Raw genomic sequence first — 26,162 nt, forward strand, 5'->3', positions numbered from 1 at the left:
CCCTCAATTACATAATGGGTTACAGATATCAGATGTACTTCTCTGATAAAACATACACAGATTTCTCACTGCTTAAAAGCCCCTGAAGTCAGCTGTGTGTGAAATAGCACCAGAGAGCCTTAAAACCAGTAATGCAGGAAGTATTTGATGCACTTGTATAGCGTTCCGAAGTCCCCGATTCAAGGAACTGCTGGGATATTCCTCTATTTATTGTGCAGAAAATTGCATGCTGCCATCTGAAGGCATGCGTGATGCCATTTTCCACAGGAAAGCCCTTTCTGTCCAGGGGAATAGATCTATTAATTTGCGTAGTAGGCTCTGAAGACCGACCGAAAATAACGGGCTTGTTGGAAATATATGGTGGAGATAAGAGAGATGGGAGAACTGCTGGCGTACGAAGCCTAGGCAAAAAACAACAGGAGAACAGAATAAGGAGCAGAAGAGGCCCCTCATTCTTCACCTACCCCTGCTGGCACAACGATGAGCCGATAGTAAACACCGCACAGGATCTAATTATTTGACATCCTCACTGTGGCTTCGACCATACATGCTAACAATCTGAAATTATAAAGAGGGTGATTTAAAATAAATAAAAAAAGATCGTGTGACTGTATTTTACTCATAGACCTTTACGGAAGCAGAGGCATTTTCAGGCGGCAGACAAAATGCTCAATGCTTCTTTTACTACATTGTCTTAAAGGCATATGTTTCCCAATGGAGGTGGTACTGACTTTTCTTCACTGAGAGCTCGCTGTTGGTGGTTAGTGCACCCACTGTGTCTCCTAAGCTGCCTATTCCTCCTTCTTCTCCCGGTCTTCTCCAGTTTCCTAACTTCACTGAATTCTGTTCCCGTTCAAGTAACCTAACTTATCAGCTGCTACAATTTGTGTTTCACCATAGTGGCTCACTTACCCTGAGCACCAGCCTAGACTATAATGGGGATTATCAGGTTCCCCGGGCCAAACACTAGAAGTCTGACCAGCGCTCTCTCGCCCACTTTCCTCAGGTATTTGGATCATTTTCTCTAAATACATCCTCTGCTTAATGCCGCACCATAATCATCAATGCCCGCCTAAAGCTGATCTCTAGTGCCCCCATATCTGCTTTGAATCCTTCAGTTGCTAGTGCCCAGCCTCTCTCTTCCTCCCACACCAGCGGCGTAGGAAGGGGGCTGCGGTGGGTGCGGGCCGCTCCGGATGTCATCACTGAGGTAGATGACAAAATGGCAAAAATAACACTTGCAACTGTAAGTATCTTATTTTTCCTTCTTTCATTAACTTCAATGTGTGTGAGGGGTGACAAGAAATTTTCTGCACCGGGTACCACCTGACCTTGCTACGCCACTGCCCACCACTCACTGAACTTTTAGCACCACATTCTACAGTGTTGTATCCCAGTCGTTCACTAGTTCTCCCCTATTAGCCAGTACTTGATGTTATTATAGTGCTTCGCACTTCACTTGTGTTCTTTTCAAGCACTATAAAAGCAGGCTTTATCACTACTTTATAGGATGCGATTCAGCGACCTCAGAAGGATAAATGACGGAGATTGCCCTGCCAGGGTTTTGTAATATTCTCTTCCAACGTGAGCACAAAACTAAGAGAACATTTAAAGTGCCATCATCCCTCCTTCTGTTCGAGTATAATCCTGGGTGGACGCTATCTAGATCCTAACACCTAAATGCCAAAGTAATGGGGAAACAAAGGCACACATCTTGTTATCATTTACGTAAAAAAAGCTACGATTCGGAGGCTGGTTTTTGATTTTCTACAGCTCCTATATGTAACACATATGCATGCACTGTAAAAAAATTCAGCTGTATCAGTACGTCTGGGTATTTACAGGTATAACAAATTATATAGCACTTCCTAATTTTTTTAAAAATGTAATACTTTCATAGCGCTACTCATCCCACTGTATGGTGTCAGAGCGCTTTAGATCACACACACATTATACACTGACTATTAATCATACAAGTGTGTAGTGTCACAAACAGTCTTTACTGGTAGGGATTATATGCTACGATTGTATAGCTGGTAGAAATTGAAAGTTGGGGTTTAAAATATAACAGTGCCTGGGATGGTCCATTATTAATGCTCAAAAAAACTTTTTAGCAGCCTTATAATAACAGATTGAGAACAAACAAGGTTCTAAACCCATGTCTTGCAGTTTACATGCAGGTGCTTGATACCCGTTTATAGCTCACTGTGCTATATTAGAAAGAATACAAATTATGAGATGCAAGTAATAAAACAGTGTCCCACTTCCCTGTCTACATACCATAATAATCTGTCATCTGCATGTGACCTGATGTGCCTTGCAGGAGTGAGGACATACATTAACACTCTATGCTACTTTAACAAAACACAGATCTCTCCAGCAAGTGCTTTAACCACCAGTTTCCTTACATTTATTATTATTATTCCCTGAGATTTACTAGGCACACAGAGCTTGCAGCAGCACATGCTTTAACCCCATAAAATATTTTAAAATGCAGACGTTGCAACCAATTAAGCCAGAACAGACTTTGTCATGTTTCCTCTTGGTGCCAATTTTTTTGAAGTTTAAAAAAAAAATGTACAAGTTGACTGCTTTTCAGGACTCCGCCCCGTGTGACTTCATCATCTTTTTGTTGGCCACTTTGATCCCCCAGTGTATGGGATCTCAAAGTAAAGTTTTGCCAATTCCAGTACTGCTCATGACCTTACAAGTTAAGAGCAGGGAGTTAGGGCTCACAAAGACATCTTGCTTTCGTGTATTTGCCTCTTCTATAGACTACCTCTCCTCACTGGATCACAAGCAAAAGCTCTCATCGCTCCCTTTGCCCTCCAGGCTATAAGGCTGATCTTCATCTGGCTAAGATTATTATATTTAGTGTTTGTTTGTACAGCGCTGTTAATCACCAGAGGTGATTTCCGAGTGCTTATCTGACCTATGTCCTCTGGCACTTCTCCCTCTGATCTGGACACGGCTCTTACAACAAAGTTTCCACTTTATTTTGTACCACTGATGACTTTTCCCATACCTATTCTTCTGCTTCTGCAGTCCATCCCTTCCTATAATTTGGTTTTATTTATAGTGCTTAATAATCTCCTTCTGTTTTTAGCACTAAAATGATAGAGCTAATTATTGTTTATGTAATAGTACTCAATTTGATATCCTTAAATGGAGGGAAAGCAAAAAATGTATTGCCAAAACCTGAACTCACAGTGTGCAGACCACAGCAGTTGTATGAAGTAAATCTTAACCCACTGAGCCATCTAGCCAATTTGCTGATTCTGCCTAAACAACTCTGTTTTCTTTCTTTGTGCTGTCATCTCGTCACCTTCTCTCCCTCTGTCCTAAGATTATCTGACCTTCTATTTACTGGACTCCATGGTTTTGCTGCCTTTATATTTCTGTTGCCAGCCTTGTTTCCCTACAACATCCTCTGGTGTTTCTACCCTTGAATTCCCCAAGGTTTTCTCCAGAACCTGTGTGTCTTTTCCTAGTACTAGATCCCTTCTGTCTTAGTTCTTCTTCAATTTAGTCCTTGGCTCTTGCTGCAGGCATCTCCAGGTATCCCTACCCTAATACCTAGCCAGCCCTCCTCTCTTGAATATTGCCTGGTGATTCTTTCAACAATTCACAGCGCGGGTGTCTGTTCTATCCAGCTCAATCCAGCCTGGCCCCTTGAGGTCTGCCTCAGTGCAATCTGTGAGTCTCCTAACATTCCCTTCATTGAGTCGGGTATTATGCTATTGAAATATCCACTCGGAGCTGTATTGTCCAGGCTTCTCAAATTTGACTCCTTCCTCCATGGCCAGTCATCGTGCTCCTTGCCACTCCCTTCTATTGCCCTTACTGCACAAATCTGAAACAGACACATTTCTTTGCCATCACTGCGTTATCATCAATACACTGGTCACAATAAGTGTCTACATGGAAATGCCTCGACCTGTGCTGCTCTTTACATGTCTTTACTACTAGGGTTACTGTGGAGGCAGTTAGCAGGGCTGCTGGAAGGCAGGAAGCAAAGTGAGCTGGTTAAGGTAAAGGGATTGCTCAGAGCGCTTAGATGAGATTGCAGAGGGGGGTAAAGAAGACTGAGCAGCCTGTGATAAGCTGAGGCAAGGTAGCAACAGTAGACAAGAGAGGGGTTTGGAAGGGATGAAGCCTATGGTGAAACTGGAGAGGGAATAAAACCTCTTCTAAGAGGGGAGGAGAACCTGTAGTGAAATGTGCAAGGGGTACTGAGCCTGTGATGAGGGAGTGGGGAGAAGTTCATGAGATAGGTAGTGATATGGATATCCATTCCAATGAATATAGTGTGAGGGTATATTTGTAGTAAGGGAGTAGTGTACTTTAACAGTAAGTGTGTTAAGCCCTTGTTGTGAGCAAAGAGAACAGACGGGTGATGAACCCTATGATGAAGATGTGGAATTGGTATGGGCCCTATGGCAAGTTAGTGGACAGACAAATGTTTTATTGCTGATAGCAAGAAAACAGTGTGGAAGGTAATACTTTATAATAAGAGTTTGCAAGAGCAAAGAGGCAGAGAGGGTAAAGTTTACTTTGGGTTTTATAGTTGACTAGTAATGAGTCCTTGCTAGTCTGTATAGCTTTTAGTTTTATAGAGAACGTGGGACTAGTGGATTTCTTTACAGGGCTAGCAGATTATTGTATCTCTTTGTCCCTTGGACAAGTACAGTTTTTAAAAAATTCCACACCCCTGAACAGTACGTCTCTGTTTTCTGAATACAATCGAACAGATAAACAGATAGAAATGGCATAAAGGGGAGCTAAATATACAATGCTACATATCGAAAAACTGGATAGATTACCGTTCACAGTGGCAGAATCACCGCAAACAGAATGGCTAATCCATGGCCACATAAATATACCAGTCACTACTTTTCAGTTTCAATATTGCCTTGAACAGAAGCAGGCTGGCAAATATGAAAACATGGCTAAGGAATACATTAAGGAATCTTGGGAATTACCGTACAGATTTCGATACCGGGGTGGAGATCGAGAAGTGTTTCTCACTGGTACAAACTATGAGAGTGCTTTAAGTGGATCGCTCATATGTCAGGACATTCTACTGCACGGGGCTTGTAATGGTTCTGTGGCAAACCTGCCATGTCATCTGAGGGGTGCTCCAGCTGCCGGGATTTCTCCAGCATTTGGGATACTTTCAAATGAGAGTTACTAGATGCTGAACGATCAAGGCTGCTGTGGAATGCTCCCGGGCATCGCATATCTGGTAACCGTGAGCTCCAGGGTTACTTGTATGCAAGTATTGTTTCCGCCGACACAGTCAGGGAGGCGCCGTTATGGCCTTCACTGAATGTTTCTTTAATACGGTTTGATACTCAAGGCAGTATGAAAGCTGTGCTTTTACAGAAGTCTGTGCCCTTAACCTCCGCTCAAGAGACTTTTGAACTCGAGATCGCAAGGTCTTCAGCTGAGATACAGGCGCTTATTCATACAAACTGCCCTTTCCGTTTCGTAGAAATGGAGAATCGTATCTTTAACATGTCTGATACAACTGGCATTTTCCACCTATTTAAGAACATAGATTCTGGCACCTTTCAGACGGTACTTAAGAGTTATACCAAACTTCATACACTCCGTATTCGGAAGCATCTTTGGAGGTGTACCGCTGATCCTGTTTCTAATAGCAGAACTCTTGAAAAAATATGGCAATAAGACTACAGAGCATCTGATAAAACCACCTGTTGCCTGTCCATTAAAGACTATTATTAAAATACCTGCTAGTACTGCATTGCTTTTAGAATTCAAGCAGTGCGTAATCGTTTTAAGAGGGTTTTCCTTTGGTAAAAAAAAATTAGAATAGACTGTAAATCCATTGAGCCTTGCACTGAAGGTTACAATTCCATGTAAAATTTTTAACTTGAAAAAATTGGGCTTCTGTTTAACACTTGTTTGTCATCCTTCTTGCACTGCTGTATTTTGGTCCAGCCTCTGTTTTGAACAACGTCAGCCTGCCTTCCATGTAATGTCTCTCTTCTCTTGTCCTCTATTAAATCTAACCAGTGGGGAACTTCCACTCCAGCTCGTGTCCTAACCAGAGCTCTAGACTTCATAGGTCCTTCCCAACCTCTCTTAGGAAGATTCCCTTGCCCAAGCATCATGTGAGTGGAAAAAATAGATTAGATTAGCATTTTATAGAACACCTGTTACTTCAACGGAGTGTCCCATGTTATGAATTCTTCCTCCAGTCAGAGGTGAGAAACCCCCATCCACTGCCTCAACACCAATCGGCCTATGATGCCCTAATAAATTGGTTTTTAGATTCTTGTGGAACAGCACTTCTGAAGGCTGCATCCTAAGGTCTAGCGGCAGTTGGTTCCATAACTTTGTTACTAAAAAAACAAATCAACGCCCTCCCAACCAGGCTCTCCATTTTAGGAATAGACAGCCTGGCAGTACCCGTAGACCTGAGGTTCCTCTTAGGTCTAACCGGGGTGATTAACAGAGAGATAGCTAGGACCTTTCACATTAAAGATTCTGTGGCAAAAACATTAGAGCTTTAAAACTCACTCTGTCTTGTACAAGAAGCCAGTGCAGTTCTGCGAGGGCAGCCCCTATAGGGGCTCACCTAGGGATGTTTTATAGTAAACGCGCTTCAGTATTCTGGACTCTCTGCAGCATTCTCATTTTGCCTTTGGTGACCCCCAAGTATAGAACATAGCAGTAGTCCAAGCGGGAAATGATCACTGCCTGGATAATGATTTTCTTAGCTGCTGGAGGTAGCAAATCTAAAACTTTGCGTATCATTCGCAGTAGTCCAAAAACATGCCAGCCACACTTAATATCTGTCGGCTCAACATCCTGTGATTCAGACAAATCAAGTAATCTACCCAGTACAATAAAAAAGTGTCTTTATGGAATATAACTAGTGCTCTTATAAAGCACCAATATGCTTTATAGAACTTTTAAATACTTTTTATAAAAGTTGCCGAACTATGAAAAAAGGTGATCCATACACTTTTAAGGTGCACCAGTGTCCTAGGTGGGGAGAAGTGGAAGCCTGCGAGTGAGGAGCCCGTGAGGGGATAGAGGAAGTGTCAGGAAGCGCGATGGTGGAGAAGGCAGCGCTTACTATGAGCCACATGGAGCACAGAACAGCAGAGGATCCATAGGGGGCGGGAAGATACAAGCCAGAGCAGGTTCAGAGTTGGGTAGTAGTAAAATATAGCAATAACCTCGACTCAGTGGATTTCTTAGACCTTTTGGCCCTTGTGGCACTGCACCTGATGCACCATTTAAATCACAAGCCTAGTGCCTGCAAGGAAACTGCACTTGTTACTGCGTGTTTGATAGTAAAATATAGCAATAATTGGTGTTCAGTGAGTTTCCTAGATCTTTTGGCCCCTGTGCACCTGCACCTGCTGCACCATTGAAATCTCGACCCTAGTAAACCTGGGCATGAAATTCCACTTTCTGAGTTTTTCCCACTCTCCTGCGTTTTTTTTCTCCTCACTCGCCAAAATTAAGTTGGTGAGCGTGAGCAAGCAAAATCTTAGTCCAGACCACCTCCTGGCGAGATTTCTCAATGCGGGTAGTCACGAATAGCCGCCACCGCTCGTGTTGTGAAACCTTCCATTCGTATTGAGGAAGCTGCCACTAGAGTAAAACATCTACTTGCGTGGCAGAAAGAAGCAGCAGCCTCTTGCGCTTCGTATGGAGCTGTTTGTGCTGATTTTGAAGTTCTGGAAAGACACCCGGCAGTAAAAATCAGCGCGAACTGTGAGATCTAATGCATTCCACTGCTTGCGGGTCTCCGCTAGGGGTGGGCGGAATTTGCGTAGTTGCGCTACGCAAAGCTCCGCGAAACGGTAAAAAATCTCCGCGAGCACGCAAAAGTTTTGCGAACATGCGGAATTGCTTTATCCGCCCGTTTGCGATGCTTTTTCCTTGTTCGCGAACGCTGTTTGCATGCTTGTGGAGAAATGTCTCGCGAACACGCATTTTGAAAGCGCGAACAAGCAAAAAATTCCACGAAGCCGCAGATGGCAGAATTTTTGGCAATTTCGCGGAACACGAAATTACCCAAATTCTGCGCGTGGAACGGAATTTACCGCTCAGACCTAGTCTACGCGAGGTGGATTTTTTTGAGACACTTTGTGGAGTTCTGCGTAGTGGAACTCCACCCAGAACTAGACCCTAGTGCCTGCAAGGTAACTGCACTTGTAACTGCTTGGACAAATGAGGAAATCATACATAATTATTGTGTAGCTAAACATACAAAAGCTTTAACCCCTTCACTGCTAGGCCTTCCCCCCCACCAGCCCCCCCGCCCCCCGGTGCGAAGACTTTTTTTGGCTATTTGGGGTAGTGCACGCTTAGGCTCCTGTAACTTTTTTACCACATAAAGTATCCACGCCAAATTTGCGTCTTTTTCTTCCAACATCATGAGGATTGTAAAGGTACCCTGGTTTTGTGGATTCCCCTGGAGAGGTCCCACAGATTAGCCAAAATACAGCTAAGTTTTTATTTTGGGGGAGAAAAATTGGAAAAAAGTGCTGCAAATGGAAGCGTCTGGGTTTTTCCCCCGCAAATGGTATCAAAAAAGGGTTTTACACAGTTTTGGCATTTTTCTGGGACATATACTATTTTTGCTGTGTTTTGTGCTTTCAACCTCCTTCCAGTTAATGGGAGAAATGGGTATGAAAGCAGTAATGGATCCTGGAAAGCTATACATTTTAGAAAAGTAGACAAAATTCTAAATTCAGCAAGGGGTCATTTGTGTAGATCCATAAATGTTTCTTTATAGAAACTAATAGTTAAATATAGGAAAAATTGAACATTAGTTGAAAAAAACAGCCTTTTGTGTCAACGTTTTCACTTGTAACTTCTAATTAGGACAGCTCTTTGAAAGCAATATACCGTTACATCCACCTTTCTGGTTGTGGGGATATATAGGACTTGTAGGTTAACCAAGAACCCGACTAACCCAGAGTCAAAAACTGAGAAGCAATTTGCAATGGCTTTTTATTATGTACCGGTATATATCAATTATTGTGGGAAAATGTATACATGGAAAAATCGGTATTAAAGACACCTATGTATTTCTGAAATGGAAACAAATTATAGAGTTTAGAAACAGTAGATATTTGCAAATTTTCGAAATTGGGAATACTCATACTAGCATGAGAATTATCGGTCATTTTTCAAAATGACTTTTTTTTTTACACAAGGTCTTTCATTTGGAAGGCAGAAATGAATCGAAAGTCAATAGGTAATAACAGTTGCTTTACAAATCTGAATTAGCCTAAGTCTCCCAATAAAAATGGTACCTCACTTGTGTGGGTCGACCTAGTGCCAGCGACAGGAAACGGCGCAAAACGCAACGTGGTCACACCTCAATTTCGTAGCGAAAAATGACCCTTTTTTGGCAAAGTGCCTAGCTGTAGTTTTTTAACCATAGCTCTGCCGGCACCTAGGGAAACCTAGCAAACCTATACATTTTTGAAAACTAGGCACCCAGGGTAAACCAGGATGGGGTGAATTGACTGCCTCCCATCAGGTTCTGTTACCCAGAATCCCGTGCAAACCTAAAAAATTGGCAAAAAAAACATTTTCCCTACATTTCTGTGGTGGAAAGTTCTGGAATCTGCGTGGATCCACAAATTTCCACCCACCCCGCGTTCCCCAAAGTCTTCCGAGAACATTGGTACCTCACTTGTGTGGGTCGGTCTAGTGCCCACGACATGAAACGTCGCAAAACGCAACTTGAACACACCTCGATTTTGCAGTGAAAAATGACCCTTTTTTGGTAAAGTGCCTAGCTGTAGTTTTTAAACCCTAGCCCTGCCGGCACCTAGGGAAACCTACCAAACCCACACATTTCTGAAAACTAGACACCCAGGGGATTCTAGGGAGGTATGGCTTGCGAGGATCCCCCAACGTTTCCTTACCCAGAATCTCCTGCAAACCTCAATATTAGCTGAAAAATGCACTTTGACACATTTTTGTGTGGGAAAGTTGTGGCATCACAAGGCTGACACAAATTTCCTAGCACCCAGCGTTCCCCCGGGTCTCCCGATAAAAATGGTGCCTCACTCGTGTGGGAGCCCGCCACAGGCAAGGGCACAAAATATAGTGAGGCGACATCAAAATGATGTCACCTCAATATGTTTTGGGCCCAATGAGATCACATATAAATATACAGTATAAAATGTTGTTCCCTTATTGTACAAGATAAAAAGACAGGTTGTTTCAATCAATTATGCAAAAGTTAAGAAAATAGAAACCCTGTTTTGGTTCCTATAAACATTAAAACCTTAAAAGGAGTACATAACATTGCCCAGCTTTGCAAGTTCAAGTGCTATACGACGGAGGAGTCCAGAGATGCCCTTATTGCCATCAAATACTTCAGAAACCTGGCCGCCAGCTGCGCGGATTCACCCTTCATGCACTCAACTAAGGCGGCGTGACATGTTCGTATATTTAAAATACGCCAAATTGGACGGAGCCAGTATAGTGGACGTAGTTTCATGCAAATGCACAATATGTGAATTAGTGATTCCTCTGCTGCTCCGCAAGCTCGGCACTTGGTAACTACAGACTCTTTACACCCTTGCCCGTATTTGTATGCCAACAGTGGGATCAGACCAAACCGCAACCTCATTAGTCGTCGCTTCAGCTTTTAAAGGAGAGGACAGGTAATATGGCAAGGAACACTGACAGAGGGTCGAGGCCCAGCTCCCATGCTATAAGGTTTTTAATGTTTGCATATCACAGTCGGCAGACAGTAGCTTCGCCTGTTTTGTTAAAAGTCTTGAGGCCACTGGTGTGGATATGGAGGCTGACCATATTTCCTTTGCATCCAATACCTCAACACAGTGGGCTTGATATTCACACCATGTGGACACTTGGGTATTTATCATTGTCCAGATATGTCATTTCAAGGTGTTTTCCTGAGCTTGTTTAGCCTTTAGAAAATATGCAATAAATAGCGCCTTCGCGATCCATTTTTGGGAAGAAAGATTGAATTCTCTCCGAATTGGAGCATGAGCATAGCTAATCTTACAATGGCTGACAAAGTAAATTAAAGAGAAACACACATGCAGAAAGTACAGGATATCACACAGTGGCAGTCCGCAAGAAAAAAACTTTACGAAAACAGGCCGACTGTGCTCTATCCAGCCATGTAGTCATCTTATCTTTGAAGGCTATTGCACCATGGGCTACTGATGGGAGAAATGTTGCCCCCATTAATCGGATTAGGGGAGTAAGGTCAGGGGAGCTTTCCTTGCTCAACAAAAAATGCCTTCCAAACATTGAGCTGTACCTTGCATTGCAGTAATGTGAGCAGAGGTTCGTCTTTTGTGATCGATCCAAACACCTAAATACTTACAGGTGGTCACAATCTCAATGGGTTTACCTTCGATGTTCCATGCACCCTTTCTTTTTAATTTTTGCGGTATTATCATTGCCTTTGTTTTTGGGGTATTCAGTTTTAGATTTTTCTCTCTACAATATAGAGATAATACCGTTAACAGCTGCTGTAAACCAATCTGGGTTTTGTCGAGCAATATCATATCGTCCGCATATTGGAGTGACTGGATTTTGGTTTCGGCTATTTTGGAGGGAAATGCTCATGCTACAGCCAACCGTTCCGGCAAATCAGCCAGATATAAATTGAAAAGCATTGGGGCCAACTAGCAACTTTGCTCACCAAAGAGGTATTTTGCGAAAATCTTTAACGTCTCTGCAATAATTCCAAAAATGAATTTAATTCACATGCATAACTCATTTATCTTAGTAGCACTAGGACAACAGAATTAATCAGTGCGGTCCACAAGCGCCCTCCTGAACTTTGCACGCGGCACCCCCTGAAAACGAATGCGTTAATCCACGTGAAAGAAAGCAAATAACTAGTACAGCAGGTTAAATCAGTACAAAGTTTTGTTTTTTTAATAGTTTTCAAACATGACTTTAGAAACGTTCATGGTTCCTCCCACCCGGACAATGTCACTAGTGAACTTCATGCCCCACTAATGAAAGGCAAATGTTTTGTGCAGCTGAAGCATGAGATGGCTATGTCTAAATAAAAAAAGGCACAAGCTGACTGCTGCTGAACGCAGCAGAAAGTCTGCTGCATTCCTCTAGCCTGTAAACGCTCTCAATGTGAACAACGCTGAAAGCAAAATAAACACCAGGCTCCCTCCAAAACACAGCTTGACATTTGACCTCAGTCTTTAAATGCCAGCAAATGTGACGAGAGAACAAGATTTATAGGCCTGTTTAATACAGAAAACAAGTTTGTGGAAGAATACTGTAAATACGACTTTGGCGTGGGGAGGTACAAACTCAAGCTGGACAGCCTAAAGCAAATAAAGACAGCAAATATAAAGCAAAAAAATGTGAGTTACAAACCGCAAAGCAAATGGAAAGTAACTGGCAGAATGCATTCCCAGGTCAACTTTCTCAAACTCCCCAAGATGTCTTTCGCCTACCACACAGCTGCACTGCCTGGTAGGCTGTGACCTGTATTTTAACATTTTAATCAATGAGCAGTTTTTCTAACATCTGCATAAGCTGATTAAGTTTTTGAGTTGAAATATTCATTAAAAAGGAACGTTGTCAGAAATGGCCCTCTAGTTGAATAAGTACCAGCAAAAGGGAGAAGCACATCTAGGCATGTGCCCAAGCCAAATGTTCAGCTTAATAATGAGGAGGCCAAGAACTGCGGTTGCATCTTGAGTTGCAGTGCAGGAAGCAACTTTAGGGAGAGCGGTTTTATCAGAAGAGCTCAGGTGAACGTAGACATCTGTCTATGGTGTGTTCTGCTGCAGAGGTTGAATGTTTAAAAATTAAAAAATACATCAAAAGTACTTATTTAGGAAACGGTGGGCAGATTATAGGGGCTTATGGTTGGACCCGCCAGCTGTAGCGGAGGTTCATCCATTGGGGTAATTTATCTGTGCATATTTGGTCTGTGGAGATGCTGTGTAGGGGGACCCTGGGGGTGTATTATAGGATTCTTCTGTTCTATATATATAGGCAGTGGACAGGACTATGCGGACTTGGTGTGATCAAAGGGGGAGGGACTGGGGTAGGAGGGAGTTGGGGGCAGGTTTTTTTTTCTATATTATTTTGTATTGTTTGTATGTCTTTACGTATATTGATCTTCACAAAAGTCGATTGCCCTTATGTCTATATGGTTTGATTCTGCAGATGTCTCTGGTGTGCAGAGCCCTGCGATGCATGCGCAACTTGACAAATAAAATATGTGTTTTTAAGAAGTACTTAATTAAATCATGCAAATGTGTAAGCGACCAGAATAAAAAATCTTTGATGGCTGGCTCATCAAGTTACAATAACTGCCATTTTACACTAAAACACAAAATTGGCGCTAAAATCTGTCCCACCAACAGACTGTTAGCAAAGTTCTGGACTAGTTTATATCCTTCCTGAAAGAAAGATCACAAAATTCTCCTGGGACCTTGGAAGAAAACGGCTTAAAGAACATTGAGGACAGAAGTAGTCTATCTTGGCAGAAACCTTTCCTCTTGGTCTCAGAGTTCTGGCCTAGTGCACGTGGCTAATAGAAAGAACATTAAAACCTGGTACTCAAAATAGACTATTATCTTAATAAGGACACACATCAGTACATTAGTGTGGGTCTGATCCTTCCGCTGCATAGATTAGAGGGTAGGAGAGCAGGATTCTCTGCAGTGAATTGTTCGAGACTAGACTACTGCAATGCCATTTACGTAGGTACAGAGAAATCTTTAATTACAATTCAAAATCATATCAAATAGACTTACCTCCTCTGTGCCTCGCTTTGCTAGCGCAAGGCAAATTCTTAGAAACTTATGTTAGTTACCGTTGCAAAAGAGATTTCAAGGTTCTTTGCCTTACTGATAAATGCTCTTATAAACTACTTCCGGGATTCCACCTCTGAAAAATCTGGTGCTTTAAACCACAGCAAATCCTCTGCTCTCCAAATGCATACTTAATATTCCATCCTTCTGGAAAATCTAGACTTTTCAGAAGGTCATTTTCTAAACTTACCCAGAAACGCAGGAAATCCCCACCACCCTCTCTGCAATATTAAAACAATTTAGGAAAACCGAAGTACCAACAGTCCATTCTGATGAAAGAGCACCATATAAATTCACTTTAACTGATGACTTACATTTGCAACATAGAAATGTGAAAAATTTAATCCATAGACGGATGGGTAGCTGGGTGAGGGAGTGTACATGGCATGAACCTTTGTGATTGACAGAAATATTGCGGCTTGCTGCAACTCCTGATAGCCATGACTTGCTACGTCAATGGGCCAGTCTCAAGAGACGTCCTAAACTAGTTTGCAAGAGAAGAAACTACATCCAATCTCCATCAGTGGGAGTATCATCAATAATGGGTAAATCTGACAAATGCACCATATCAAATTCCAAAAATAGTGACACATTCGCATCCTTTGTGTCTGCCGAATTTGAAAAGCTAATAAGAAGTTGGAAGACCAGTCCCCCACGGACATAAAATGATAATCCACAACAAGAAAATTGCAAGCAGGACCACAGGAGGCAAATGGAGATTGAGAACTTTTGACCATCAACGAAACCTCAAACAAAAGGAGAAAGAAATGCACACTAGAAATGATGGGGACAAACGCCATCTGGATGAGCTTGCACAATTAAAATGGGACTATGCACAAACACAGGATGACGCAGGGGTCAGTCCCATAAGAGCACCCACTATTTGGCTTCTAGTTAACGAGCTTTAAAATGACAACCTGTATCAAGGGACAGTTAAAAAGGATAGATGGTTAACTACGTAAAAACTGCCCAACTAAAGAGTGTGTACAATGTCTGAGTAATTTATATTAAAAACAATTTACAGGTGAATACCATGTCTGGTTAATGGGGAATGCAGAAGCAGAACATTTTCTTACCGTCTTCGGTCTCCTGCCAGACAATCCCTTCTAGATTCACGCTAGTTCCAGGCTCGCAGGGACCCAAACATTCAGGCTCAGTCGCCAATCCCACGTCACAAGTGTTCATCCCCACTGAGCGTGTGCGCACCATGATCTGCTCACAAGGGGATGAGATGTCAGCGTTGACCACGGGCACCAGCAGGTGCAAAGGCAGCACAGGAGGAGTAGAGGCAGGGGACTCCATCTGCATGAAGAACAGACAAATATAAGTGAGAGTCATACTGCCTCAGAGAACAGAAGAACTAAGAGAAACCAATAACATCTTAGACCTGCACACAGTGCTCACAAGCTATCACAATTGATTGGAGAACACAGCTGATGCCTAAGCGGGTACAGTGTTACCTAAAACATGTGCTCATAAATGATGTACAACTGTATTATATTGCAATCTATACATTTTATGTGTTTGCACCTTTAAGCCTTTTGTATATCCATGATTCTTGCACATGCTAGGCTGTTATACATTCTGTATTAGAACATTGGTAGAGAACTGTTGGTTTCATTCTGCTGGGGATTTGGATGAAGAAAGTACTGTGCCTCATAACATTAAATTTTCAATTTACTTAAACGCCTGGATTCATCATCTTTTGGATTTTACAATTGGCGACGAGTTGTACCTGCTACTGCTGGGAGGCACAGGAGCGGTATTTTGGATGGTTAATTGTTTTTTTTAACTCATTTTACAACATTCGAATTTCGTTTGAATTGGATTGGATTAACGAAACTGATCAATAACCTTCCTGACGACTACGCGTGCAACCATATTTGGATTACTACCCGTGAAATGTGAAGCGGCGCAAAATATCTCTTACGGATTAACTTTGAATGCGATCGGCACGCATTTGCATTATTTAATTGGAAACCATGGTGATCAGCGAGCTCGCGCTGAAACTCAAGCGTGCCGTCCTGTCATGGTCATCGTCATGGTAACGTGTAATCGCGTCCTCTGAGCGTAGATATCATCACACACGTAACGCTTGATGTCACTTCCTTGTTTGGCATCACGTTACCAAAACGTAAACAAAACGTCGGTTTCACTATTTCCTGACGAAGAAATACCGATCGTTCGCTCGCAGCTGGTGGAGGTTTGAGAGCATTTCAGGGACGAAGAGATCGTTTGCTTGTGCTTTGTGGATATTTTAAGGTATTTCTACAGACAAATGCAATTGGTGGCTGTTTGAATTTGGTAACACGACCAAAACAAATTTTAAAGGAGAAGTAGTCCACTTTTAAATGCACTGTTAACGGTTCATAAAAACTGCAAAACTTTAACCTCACATCGAACAAAAACGGAGTACTGCTTAAACACACAAATCATAGTAGGCAACAAGTCGGAGGGACTAATAATACTATTTTTGAGACATTGTGTGTGAATATGCAGTTTGATCCCCCAACCAAATTTCTTCAATCGAAGGGAGACCCTCCAATTCAGTGGGTCAGATGGAAAGAAGAATTCATGACTTACCTAAAAGCAATCGATGGAGAAAGAATGGGGAATGAGAGGAAGAAAAGCATTTTTCTTCATTGTTCGGGTTCGGAGGGACAAGCAGTTTTTAGAGCACTTCCAATTGTACAAGGCGATTTAGGGGGATTCGATGAAGCCATGTTACGTATAGAGACCAGATTTAAACCTACTACTAGTATTGCACTTAACAGATACAAATTCTATACTAGAGCTCAAAGAGAGAGGGGGGATGGGGGGGGGGGGGGGGGGAGTCATTTGATGATTTTTTGGCAGCGCTCAGGACGTTGGTTATTTCGTGTAATTTTGGAGCTATAGCGGATGAAATGATTAGAGATCAGATAATTGTTAATGTTCGGAGTAAGAAGACAAGAGCAACTTTGGATTTTAGGAATTCCAAATTTACATGATACAGTTGCTACTGCTAAGGCGTTTGAGCAGTCTGATAAATGGATGAAAACTATTTAAGAGTCAAATCCCAAAGGGATCAAAAATGATAAAGTTTATGATGAAGTGTGTGCAGTGAGTAATACTGGAAATGTTAAAAGTGGGAAAAATAATATGGCAGGAAAGTTTGGAGAAGAATATTATGTGCTTTAGGTGTGGGAGCAACAACCATGTAGCTTCGTTCAAATTTTGTCCAGCTATATGGAAGCAATGCAACAAATGTGGTAGGGTAGGACATTTTTCCAAGGCGTGTAAGGATGAAAGGAGAAAGTATTTGGATAAAAGTAGGAACTTCAATAGGAATAGTGAAGTGTCGTGTATAAAGTCTGATCTGTCAGAAGTTACATGCATGAGGTGTGAACGTTTATCTTGTAATGACCCTCAAGTGGAAAAGGGATTTGTTGTCTCAATATTGAATATTAGTAGTGTTGAGGATGAGACATTGAGTTCCCCAAAATGTGTAGTAACATTTTTGGGTGTAGAGCTCAAACTGATGGCAGATTCAGGGTCTCCCTGGACCATAGTGACAGAATGTTATTTCAGGGAAAAGTTTTCTGGGAAAAAGAAAATTGAAGAGTTATCTCCTCCAGATATTGTAGCATAAACTTTTGACGGATCTTCTACTGATTTTCTTGGGTTTGTGGGCTCCCAAATTGAATTCAAGGGAAGAGTTGCTTGGATCAAACTATATGTAGCAAAAAAGGGAGTAAATGTGTTGGGTTGGAAAGACCAATTGAGATTAGGAATTATTCTCAATCCTCGTAACCGAGAACCTGTCATGGTAGTGGAAGGGGCTGGGGAGGAGTGTGATGTTGTTGGGAATTTTCCAAATGTGTTTTCAGAAAAATTAGGAAAACTCAAGGGTTTTATGCACGTTATAAAGCTCAAACAAGGAGCATCACCAGCTAAACAAAAATTAAGAAATGTTCCCATTAATGTTAGAGGAGAATTGAAAGAGACTTTAGATGAGATGATTGCTGGTGGGGTAATTGAGGAAATAGAGTCATATGAGTGGGTTTCTCCAGTAGTTCTTGCACGTAAACCCGACAAGTCCTTGAGAATGTGCATAGATTTGAGAGCACTAAATGCAAACATTATTATGGATTGTCATCCTCTGCCCAATATAAATGAAGTTGTAAGTATGTTGGGTGGAGATTCAGTGTTTTCTACACTTGATCTTAGGTCAGCATATCACCAGATCGAGTTGGCACAAGAATCAAGACATTTAACAGCGTTCATTACTCCATAGGGTCTATTCCAATTTAAACGAATGCCGTTCGGATTGGCGTCAGCGGCGTCTGTTTTTCAAAGATCAATGTGTCATTTATTCAAGGATATGGAAAGTTTCGTTAAGTGTTTTCAAGATGACATTTTGATTTTTTCTCCAAACAGGGAGATGCACACGGAACACCTTAGAAATGTTTGTAATGTGCTAAATAGTTATGGGTTGACACTCAAAAGGAAACAATGTAAACTATATCAAGACTCTGTTGAGTATTTGGGGCATACTGTATCAAGAAAGGGTGTGTTTCCCAAAAAATCCCTTGTTGACGCCATTTTGAAGGCTCCAGCACCAGATTGCAAAGAACAATTGTTGTCATTTTCAGGGCTATGCGAATATTACAGTAAATTCATCAAGGGTTTCGCTACAAAAATGGAACCTCTTAGGGAGCTTTCAAGGAAAAATGTAGAATTTGTGTGGGGAGAAAAACAGCAAGAGGCTTTTGATAACATTAAAATTGAGATGGTGAGTGCTCCAAACCTCAAAGCGTTCTGTATGAATAAAGTGTGTGTGTTGACCGTGGATGCGAGCCTTTATGGTTTGGGTTGTGTACTTTCCCAACGCGGAGGTAGAGAAGAGTGGAATGTTGCATTCGCGTCTCGCACTTTAAGTATAACAGAGAGGCGTTATGCGGTCATTGAGAGGGAGCTGTTAGGTTGTGTGTGAGGGATTGAGCATTTTCGCAACTACATTTGGGGTGCTAGATTTGTTCTTAGAACAGATCACAAACCCTTGGTTTCAATTTTGTCGCCGGGTGGTGGATTAAAAGCTACAGCTCGTATTGCCAGGCTCATGTCACGACTACAAGAGTATACTTTTGATGTGGAATTTGTTCCTGGCAAAATAAATGTGTTAGCAGATTGTCTATCAAGACTTCCCTGCAATGCTGAAGGTGATTGTGAAGATGAGGAAGTAGTTACTAGAATATCTGAGGTCACATCAGGTAAATTTGGTTCCATTACTGAAGAAATTTGGAAGGAAGCGATGGAAAAGGATGTTCTTTTGTGTAAAGTCATGGATTATGTTAAGAAAGGCTGGCCTGTCAAACAAGATATTCCTGCGGATGCATTTCCTTTTTGGAAAGTTTCTGGTGAGCTTTTCATTGAGGGTGATTTAATATTTCGGGAAGGGAAGTGCATTCCTCCTGTATCTCTTCATGATCGCATATTAGCGATAAGTCATGAAAGCCACTTGGGGATGTCTACTATGAAGAGATTAATTAGATCAGTGTTTTGGTGGCCGGGTTTGGACAGGTTTGTAGACAAGGTTGTCCGTGAATGTCAAGAGTGTATGAGTGCTGATAAAATGTGCAGGTGTGATCCTGCACCTCTTATGCCTGTCAAATGGCCTAATCAACCTTGGCAGAAATTAAGTTTGGACATTGCTGGTCCTTTTAATTTTCTGCTGCATGATAGTAGATATGCCTTGGTGCTAATAGATTATCATTCAAAGTGGCCGGAAGTCAAACTTGTATCTCATCCCACAACGGAGAGTGTGATTTTGTTTAAGGAAGTTTTTGCTCGAGAGGGTTATCCAGAAACTATTGTGTCTGATAATGGAGTGCAGTTTAAATCTCGTGAGAGGTTGGAATTCTTGGATTTCTGCAATATCAAACATGTGACAACTGCTTTGTATGAGCCCCAGGGAAATGGACAAGTTGAAAGGTATAATAGAGTTCTTAAAGAAGATATTTTGTGGGCAAGGAATTTTGGTGTTCTATGGAAAGACAAGTTAAGAGAGAAGCTGTGGTTGTATCGTATAACCCCTCATACAACTACTGAAGTTTCACCTTTCAGGATTCTGAGGGGTAGGGATCCTGTTTCTAAATTGTGCCCGTGGTGGTTCAGGAAAAAAGTGAAATGTGGCAACTCAGATATCTCTTTCAATGACATTGCTCGAAGAGTATAGGATAAACAGGATAAATCTAAGTCTTATTATGACATGTGCATGAAAGTGAAGGAACCTTCCTTTGCAGTGGGGGATTGGGTCAGGATCAGATTGCCTATGTTTGTGCATAAAGGTAAATCAAAGTATGGACAGCCTATTAGAATTATTAAGGTCAATCTTAATAGTGTTGTCACTCAAGATGGTAAGACATGGAATGTTAGACGTGTGTCAAAATGTGTTAGGAATAATTTGTAATTGTGTTAGGAATAATTTGTAATTGTTTTAGTATTTGTTTTTCCTTAGGAGGGAAATGTGTTATATTGCAATCTATACATTTTATGTGTTTGCACCTTTAAGCCTTTTGTATATCCATGATTCTTGCACATGCTAGGCTGTTATACATTCTATATTAGAACATTGGTAGAGAACTGTTGGTTTCATTCTGCTGGGGATTTGGATGAAGAAAGTACTGTGCCTCATAACATTAAATCTTCAATTTACTTTAACGCCTGGATTCATCATCTTTTGGATTTTACAAACTCCTTGTGGAATGTGCTCCTCCAAGGGCCATAATTGACACATAGCTCTGCATCCCATTCAAGGCCCTCCTACCTACTTAAAGACATGGACTGATAAAGCCATTTGGCTTGTATAATGCATTTGCACAGAGGTTTAGAACAGGGAGACTCATGTATACAGAGCAATACCCCATCAGATACCCAACACACACAATGGCATTGAAGTAAACAATTTATAGTGGCACCCATACATCTAGATATCACACATACAAGTCACAGAGAAGAAGTAAAGCATCCATCATTCCATTAAATAGCAAGTGCAGCTGATGCTGGCTATACATAGAGCCTGCTGTTACCCTTCCCCCCCCCTTCCACTTAAATGGGAAAATGACATCTGATGTGAAATGGACTCAAATTCGTCTCCTTTGGCTAAAGGCAAAAATGTATAAACTTTTACATCGACTCTACTGTATCCCCATAATCTACATTTGCACTCTTAATATTTAAAATTAGAGAGTTTTGTTAAAGTATTGGAATTAGAAAGAAGCATATAAATATTAGTTTTTTTTCTGGGAAAGCTACTAGTCTCGGTTCTTGTCTTATAGGAAGTTAAGAAGTTTTCAAGGATACAATGGGTCCTGATGCAAGAAAGAAAAATTGACCCCCCCCCCCCTCACCCCCCCAGTCCCAGGTTTGCATGTTAAAAAAAAAAAGATCTTATTGGGATACATTGGGGCTTGTTGCACTATTAATAGCTATGCCCCCTGTTCATAGTAAGAGATTACACATGCCGCTGCTTTCCTTTTCCAAACTCATTACACTTTGTAATAAGGTCAATCATTTTAAAGTAGTCAAATATAAAATATTTGAAATACACTATGGATTGAGACCATACATTTTGGAGTCAGCCTGCAATGACCACCTAGAGAAGATGATATTGCTTTATATAAGAAGCTATGCCTGCTAGATATGGTACCAGCACGCCAATCACTAGTCTAAATCGTGACAGCACCATGAAGTGTAGTAGATTAAATCTTAATAAACAGGATCCACTGAGCTTTATGCATGAAAAAATCATTTTTTTTCTAAGAAAACGACATACCCATAAGAATTGAAAGAAAGAAGTGTTGCTTTAATACCTTTAGTGGTGGAGTGATCATGTGGACTTACTAGTCACCAAATAAAAACTTCAATGAGAGTAGCTGAAAGAGAAACACCTCGTTTTACTACCCGTCTCTTAGAGACTTGCAATTCAGTAACCAAATTCCCAGGTAGTCATAGGTAAAACTGGTCCCAAGGCCTTCTCTACCAATCTTTCTTGTGTGTCTTTGAAAATAACAGAGCCTTTGATTTGCTACTTTGACAGCAGCTTACTGTAGGTGTCTAATTTGTGAAAAGTTCTTTGTCTAGTCCGACATGTATGCAATTCAGAACTTTTGTATCGTCTACAAATTGTAGCACATGCAAGTGTTGACCCACGTTTGCAAGGAAATGCTTTGGTTTTCCTTGGGATAAATTTATATCTGCTGAGTAAAGACTATAAAGCAAGGGCGCCAGAGTGCACCCGTGCTTCAAGACCCTATGAGTTTAAATACAGTTAGGTAAAGATCAAACATTAATATATTTTATTTAGACCCATGTTCTGCTATGCAGTGCTTGAATGGGTTTAAAAAGGATAGTGTCAATATCCTAAACAGCTGACTCTTTAAAAAAAAAAAAAAAAACACCACCAGTCCCAGGGGCTCAAATGTGCCAATGGGCATGGGTCAACAGTAGAATGCACATAGTCATGGGCATAAGAAACCCCAAAACCAGCAAGGCAAAAACGTCAGCTTCCTCCCAAGATACATGGATCTGGATCATAGCCTCAATGTCCTAGATCTGCTGCAAAGGAATAAAGTATCTAGTTGCATAAATCCATTAAGAATTAAACAAACGACGATCCAATGTTGCTAATCCACAAGCTTGTGTGATTTTTTCCACTTTTCTTTAACTTTTGAGAAAAATGTTTGAAGACATTTAAGTCATGTCATCAAAAAGAACAATCCACAATTCCAACATGTTTTTAGATGGTTTGTCACAACAATACATACATTAAACATCTGTGAGTGATACATCAATTCATAAATAATAATAATGATAAGTACACATTGGTAAACAAAGCATAACCAGAAATGTGGTATACGCCATGAAGATTTACATCAGCAAAACAAATCAAGAGGTCAAACAGCGAATTAAACACCATCGTTCCAGGATAAAAAAATAGAGTTCTCACAGCTCCCATGGTGAACAATTTCATTGAAGAATGTCACACAGACAGATCTATAGTGGACAGTACTCTGTGCTAGAACGCCTAATCCTTGAGGGGGTGAAATTGAAAACTTGCTACTTCGCAGAGAAGCCTACCTCATTATGAAATGTAACACTTCTTAATGGGTTAAATGAAATGTCCGAGATTGCCAGACTATAGAAATAACTACGTGGTTTCAAATGTATATGAATGTTTGCACACGTAGGGGACTTCAGTTCCCACAATGCATTAGGTCACATTTATGGGATTTACATTATTCAAAGAATCCACTCCGTTGCTTACTGGTAAGATCAGAATGCATATACCATACTACCTCTTACACACCAATTGACTACTTCCTCATGGGATCGATTCCTTACGAAATTATAAACCAGGCAAGTTTCCTTCTGTTTACATGAGGCGATACCCGTGCGTACCTTGTATCATTAACTGCACTCTATTTTCAAACGGGCTCATTTCATCATAGCGGTACACGTGAACTACGGGCACAGTTACCGTTTCATTTTTAAATACCTTCAAGCTCAGCGTTTGAGAAGTCACACGCGTAAGGTATAAATCAACTTAGCCCACTTGAACGAAACGCTGGGGTGAGACTATTTATTATCAAAATCACCGACAACGCGCTCCACCATAAACACACGTGTGCCATAAATCAGTATTTCAGCTCACTGTGCAACCGTGGCTATGTTTATATTCACTGATCGTGACCCAGCACGAGTTCCTTTAAAAATATAACCGGCCTCTCGTAACTAACAATGGAAATGTTCACATGATACTTGCAGTCTAAGACCTTTTAACCCATTACAGACACTGAATTCGTTGAAGATTCGAATCAAGAGCGACAGTATACAGACCAGCACTCAATCCAGGCAAGTTTTCAAATCACCCTTGTCATTTCATGCGAAAAAAAACCTTATTCCATAAAGAAAACCAGCATATATTTTAGACACTTTTTCTTAACAGGATACAACCACGTATTGATTCCCCATCAAACTCATTAATGAGGAGCACAGCCTGAGGTACTTTAGAATAAGTGCAGGATGTAACAGTGAACAATACAAATTTTGGCAGTTAGGTGTCAGTAAAACACACCTTGCTTTTTTGTTTTCTTTTTTAACAGACACCGCAATGTCCAGGTCCTGATGAAAACCCCATAATGGTTGCGGGGTTAGAAACGCGTTGACGCCAGCACCTGGGACAAGACACTCTCAAGTGCCTAAGGAGAAAGTTTACAAATAGCTCTCCTGTTACTAGCACTTAGAATTGGAATTACAGGTCCCAGAGCTGCACACATAGGCAGGAGATACTTTACACTTAAGGTCTGCACACCCAGACATTTTCCACCCCAGTGTGATTATTGAGCTTTTAGTGTAGGACTGGTGTCTTATGCTTGGTTTACCAATGTGTACTTATTATTATTATTGTTTATGAATTGATGAATCCCTCACGGATGTTTAATGTATATATTGTTGTGAAAAACCATCTAAAAACTTGTTGGAATTGTGTTTTGTTCTTTTTGATGACATGATGTATATGTATTCAAACATTTTCTCAAAAGAAAAGTGGAATAAATCACACGAGCTTGTGGATTAGCAACATTGGCTCGTCGTTTGTTTAATGTTTCATGGACTTATGGAAATAGATATTTTTGTATATAAAATATTAGTGGTCCTATCTAATTTGCGCATGGACCCAAGCCTTCCGTAGGTTCCAGCAAAGGAATAAAGGCCTTCTAAGCCAGCATCCAGGATAGCCCCTACAAAGGGAACCGTCTGTACACCTGTAGGTGGGATTTTGGTTTGAGTGAGAACCCCATCGTATGCAGCAGTAAAACAGTTGTCTGCTGACTGTCCAAGACTAGATGTTCCAAGCCAGCCATCAAGGTACTGGACTGTGTATCGCTGACCTGCAAAGATGGGCCATAAGCCGCAACCACTGACATGATCTTTGTTAACACACTACCTTCCACAATGAAGCTATCCATATTATCCATTCTTCTACCCCTATCATACTTGTTGGGACGGGAAGTCTCCTGCATGTCTCTGGAGAGCGTGCTTTCCCGGCTAAATGCTAATCTCCAGGCAAGTCCCTCAAAAGCTACTGTGTGGTTTCTAGATCCCTACATCAGTGAGCATGACAATTATACATGTCCACTGAGGGTCTCCCTGTTTACAACGATTGAGACCCTAGAGCTTGGCTCTGAGGTCAGGGGGTATGCCTAGTGGACCCCCCATTTTCAGAGAGTGGCTGCGGCCCTCACTATCCAGGCTGTGGTAGACTGACAGTGTTGGCAGCAAAAAATCTATAGTCAGGAAGGGTGAGTCACTAGCCACCCTCCTGATCAAGTCTGTGCAGTCTACCTTGCCTGTGGTCCTGTTGCCTTTGTCTACCTGATGTGTGGTTGAGAGCCCGTGGGTGTATTGGGGAAGAAAGGCGAGTTGAGCCAGTGTGTGGAATGCGAGCTGTTCCGCTGGATATCCCAGCTCCCCCGTGCCCTCCCCATTTCCTTGGAGAAGCCTGGTGGGCTGGGGTAGAGAGACAGCTCTTATCTGGGTTTAGCTGCACTAACTCTGCTAAGAGGACCCTCCCCCTACTGGTCAGTGCCTCCTGGAGTCAATTAAAAATACTCTTTAGGGAACTGCACAGGATGGTGCCAGGGAAGACTGTAGGTCATCTGTGCATGCCTTAGTCATGCATTGAACATGCCATGAATGGTTTGTGATTGGCGGTGTATTCAGGATCAAAAAGTAGCAGACCCTCGGATTGGATGAGCCGATTAATCAGGTGATAAAAGTCTGTCCTGGGTGGTCAGCTGTTGTTCAAGACTGGTTTTATGACTGAAGAGGCAACCACACCAGGTCTGTCCAAAGGAAGCCAGGTGTGACCCACAGTGTGAAGGAAAGAGATAAGACACTTGCTCACTGCGTCTGGAACTTAAAGAAGTTTTCTCTATGACGGATGGAGTCAGCTGCCCAGATCTCAATGAGAATCCAGGGCATCAGCAGCATGGGAGAAGACCAGCTGTTTCAGTGAGACTTGTGGAGTGTGTGCTTTTGAACAAGGAAATTGCAGACAGCTGCCCAACGTGTGGAAAGGAGGGCTTACAGCACATCAAGGAAGCTGGTGTGTAAAAGAAGCTTGTGGCATATCACGGAAGCTGGAGTGGAAAGGCAGCTTGCAGCACATCAAGGGAGCCAGAGAGGGGGAAGCTTGATTCTAGTCCTTGAAGGCGAGATCAAATCCCCTCTAAGCACCTCCCCTGTGCTGTAGGAGTCTGTACAAGCAGTAGCTCGGAA

The 26,162-nt window shown here is 41.7% G+C and overlaps 1 protein-coding gene across 8 annotated transcripts in view; it reads right to left on the minus strand.

Annotated features, from left to right (window-relative positions):
- The window catches only part of ZNF609 (zinc finger protein 609), an 873,827-nt gene that overhangs the window by 330,527 nt on the left and 517,138 nt on the right, over positions 1 to 26,162 (minus strand). For all 8 annotated transcript variants that reach the window (XM_085643985.1, XM_085643980.1, XM_085643983.1 and 5 more), the window contains one exon: positions 14,918 to 15,143. In XM_085643985.1, coding sequence (XP_085500111.1) covers positions 14,918 to 15,143 — 226 coding nt within the window. The remainder of the gene's footprint in view (positions 1 to 14,917; positions 15,144 to 26,162) is intronic.

This window comes from Triturus cristatus, chromosome 3_1 (genome assembly GCF_964204655.1).
Source record: "Triturus cristatus chromosome 3_1, aTriCri1.1, whole genome shotgun sequence".
Taxonomy (NCBI): Eukaryota; Metazoa; Chordata; class Amphibia; order Caudata; family Salamandridae; genus Triturus; species Triturus cristatus.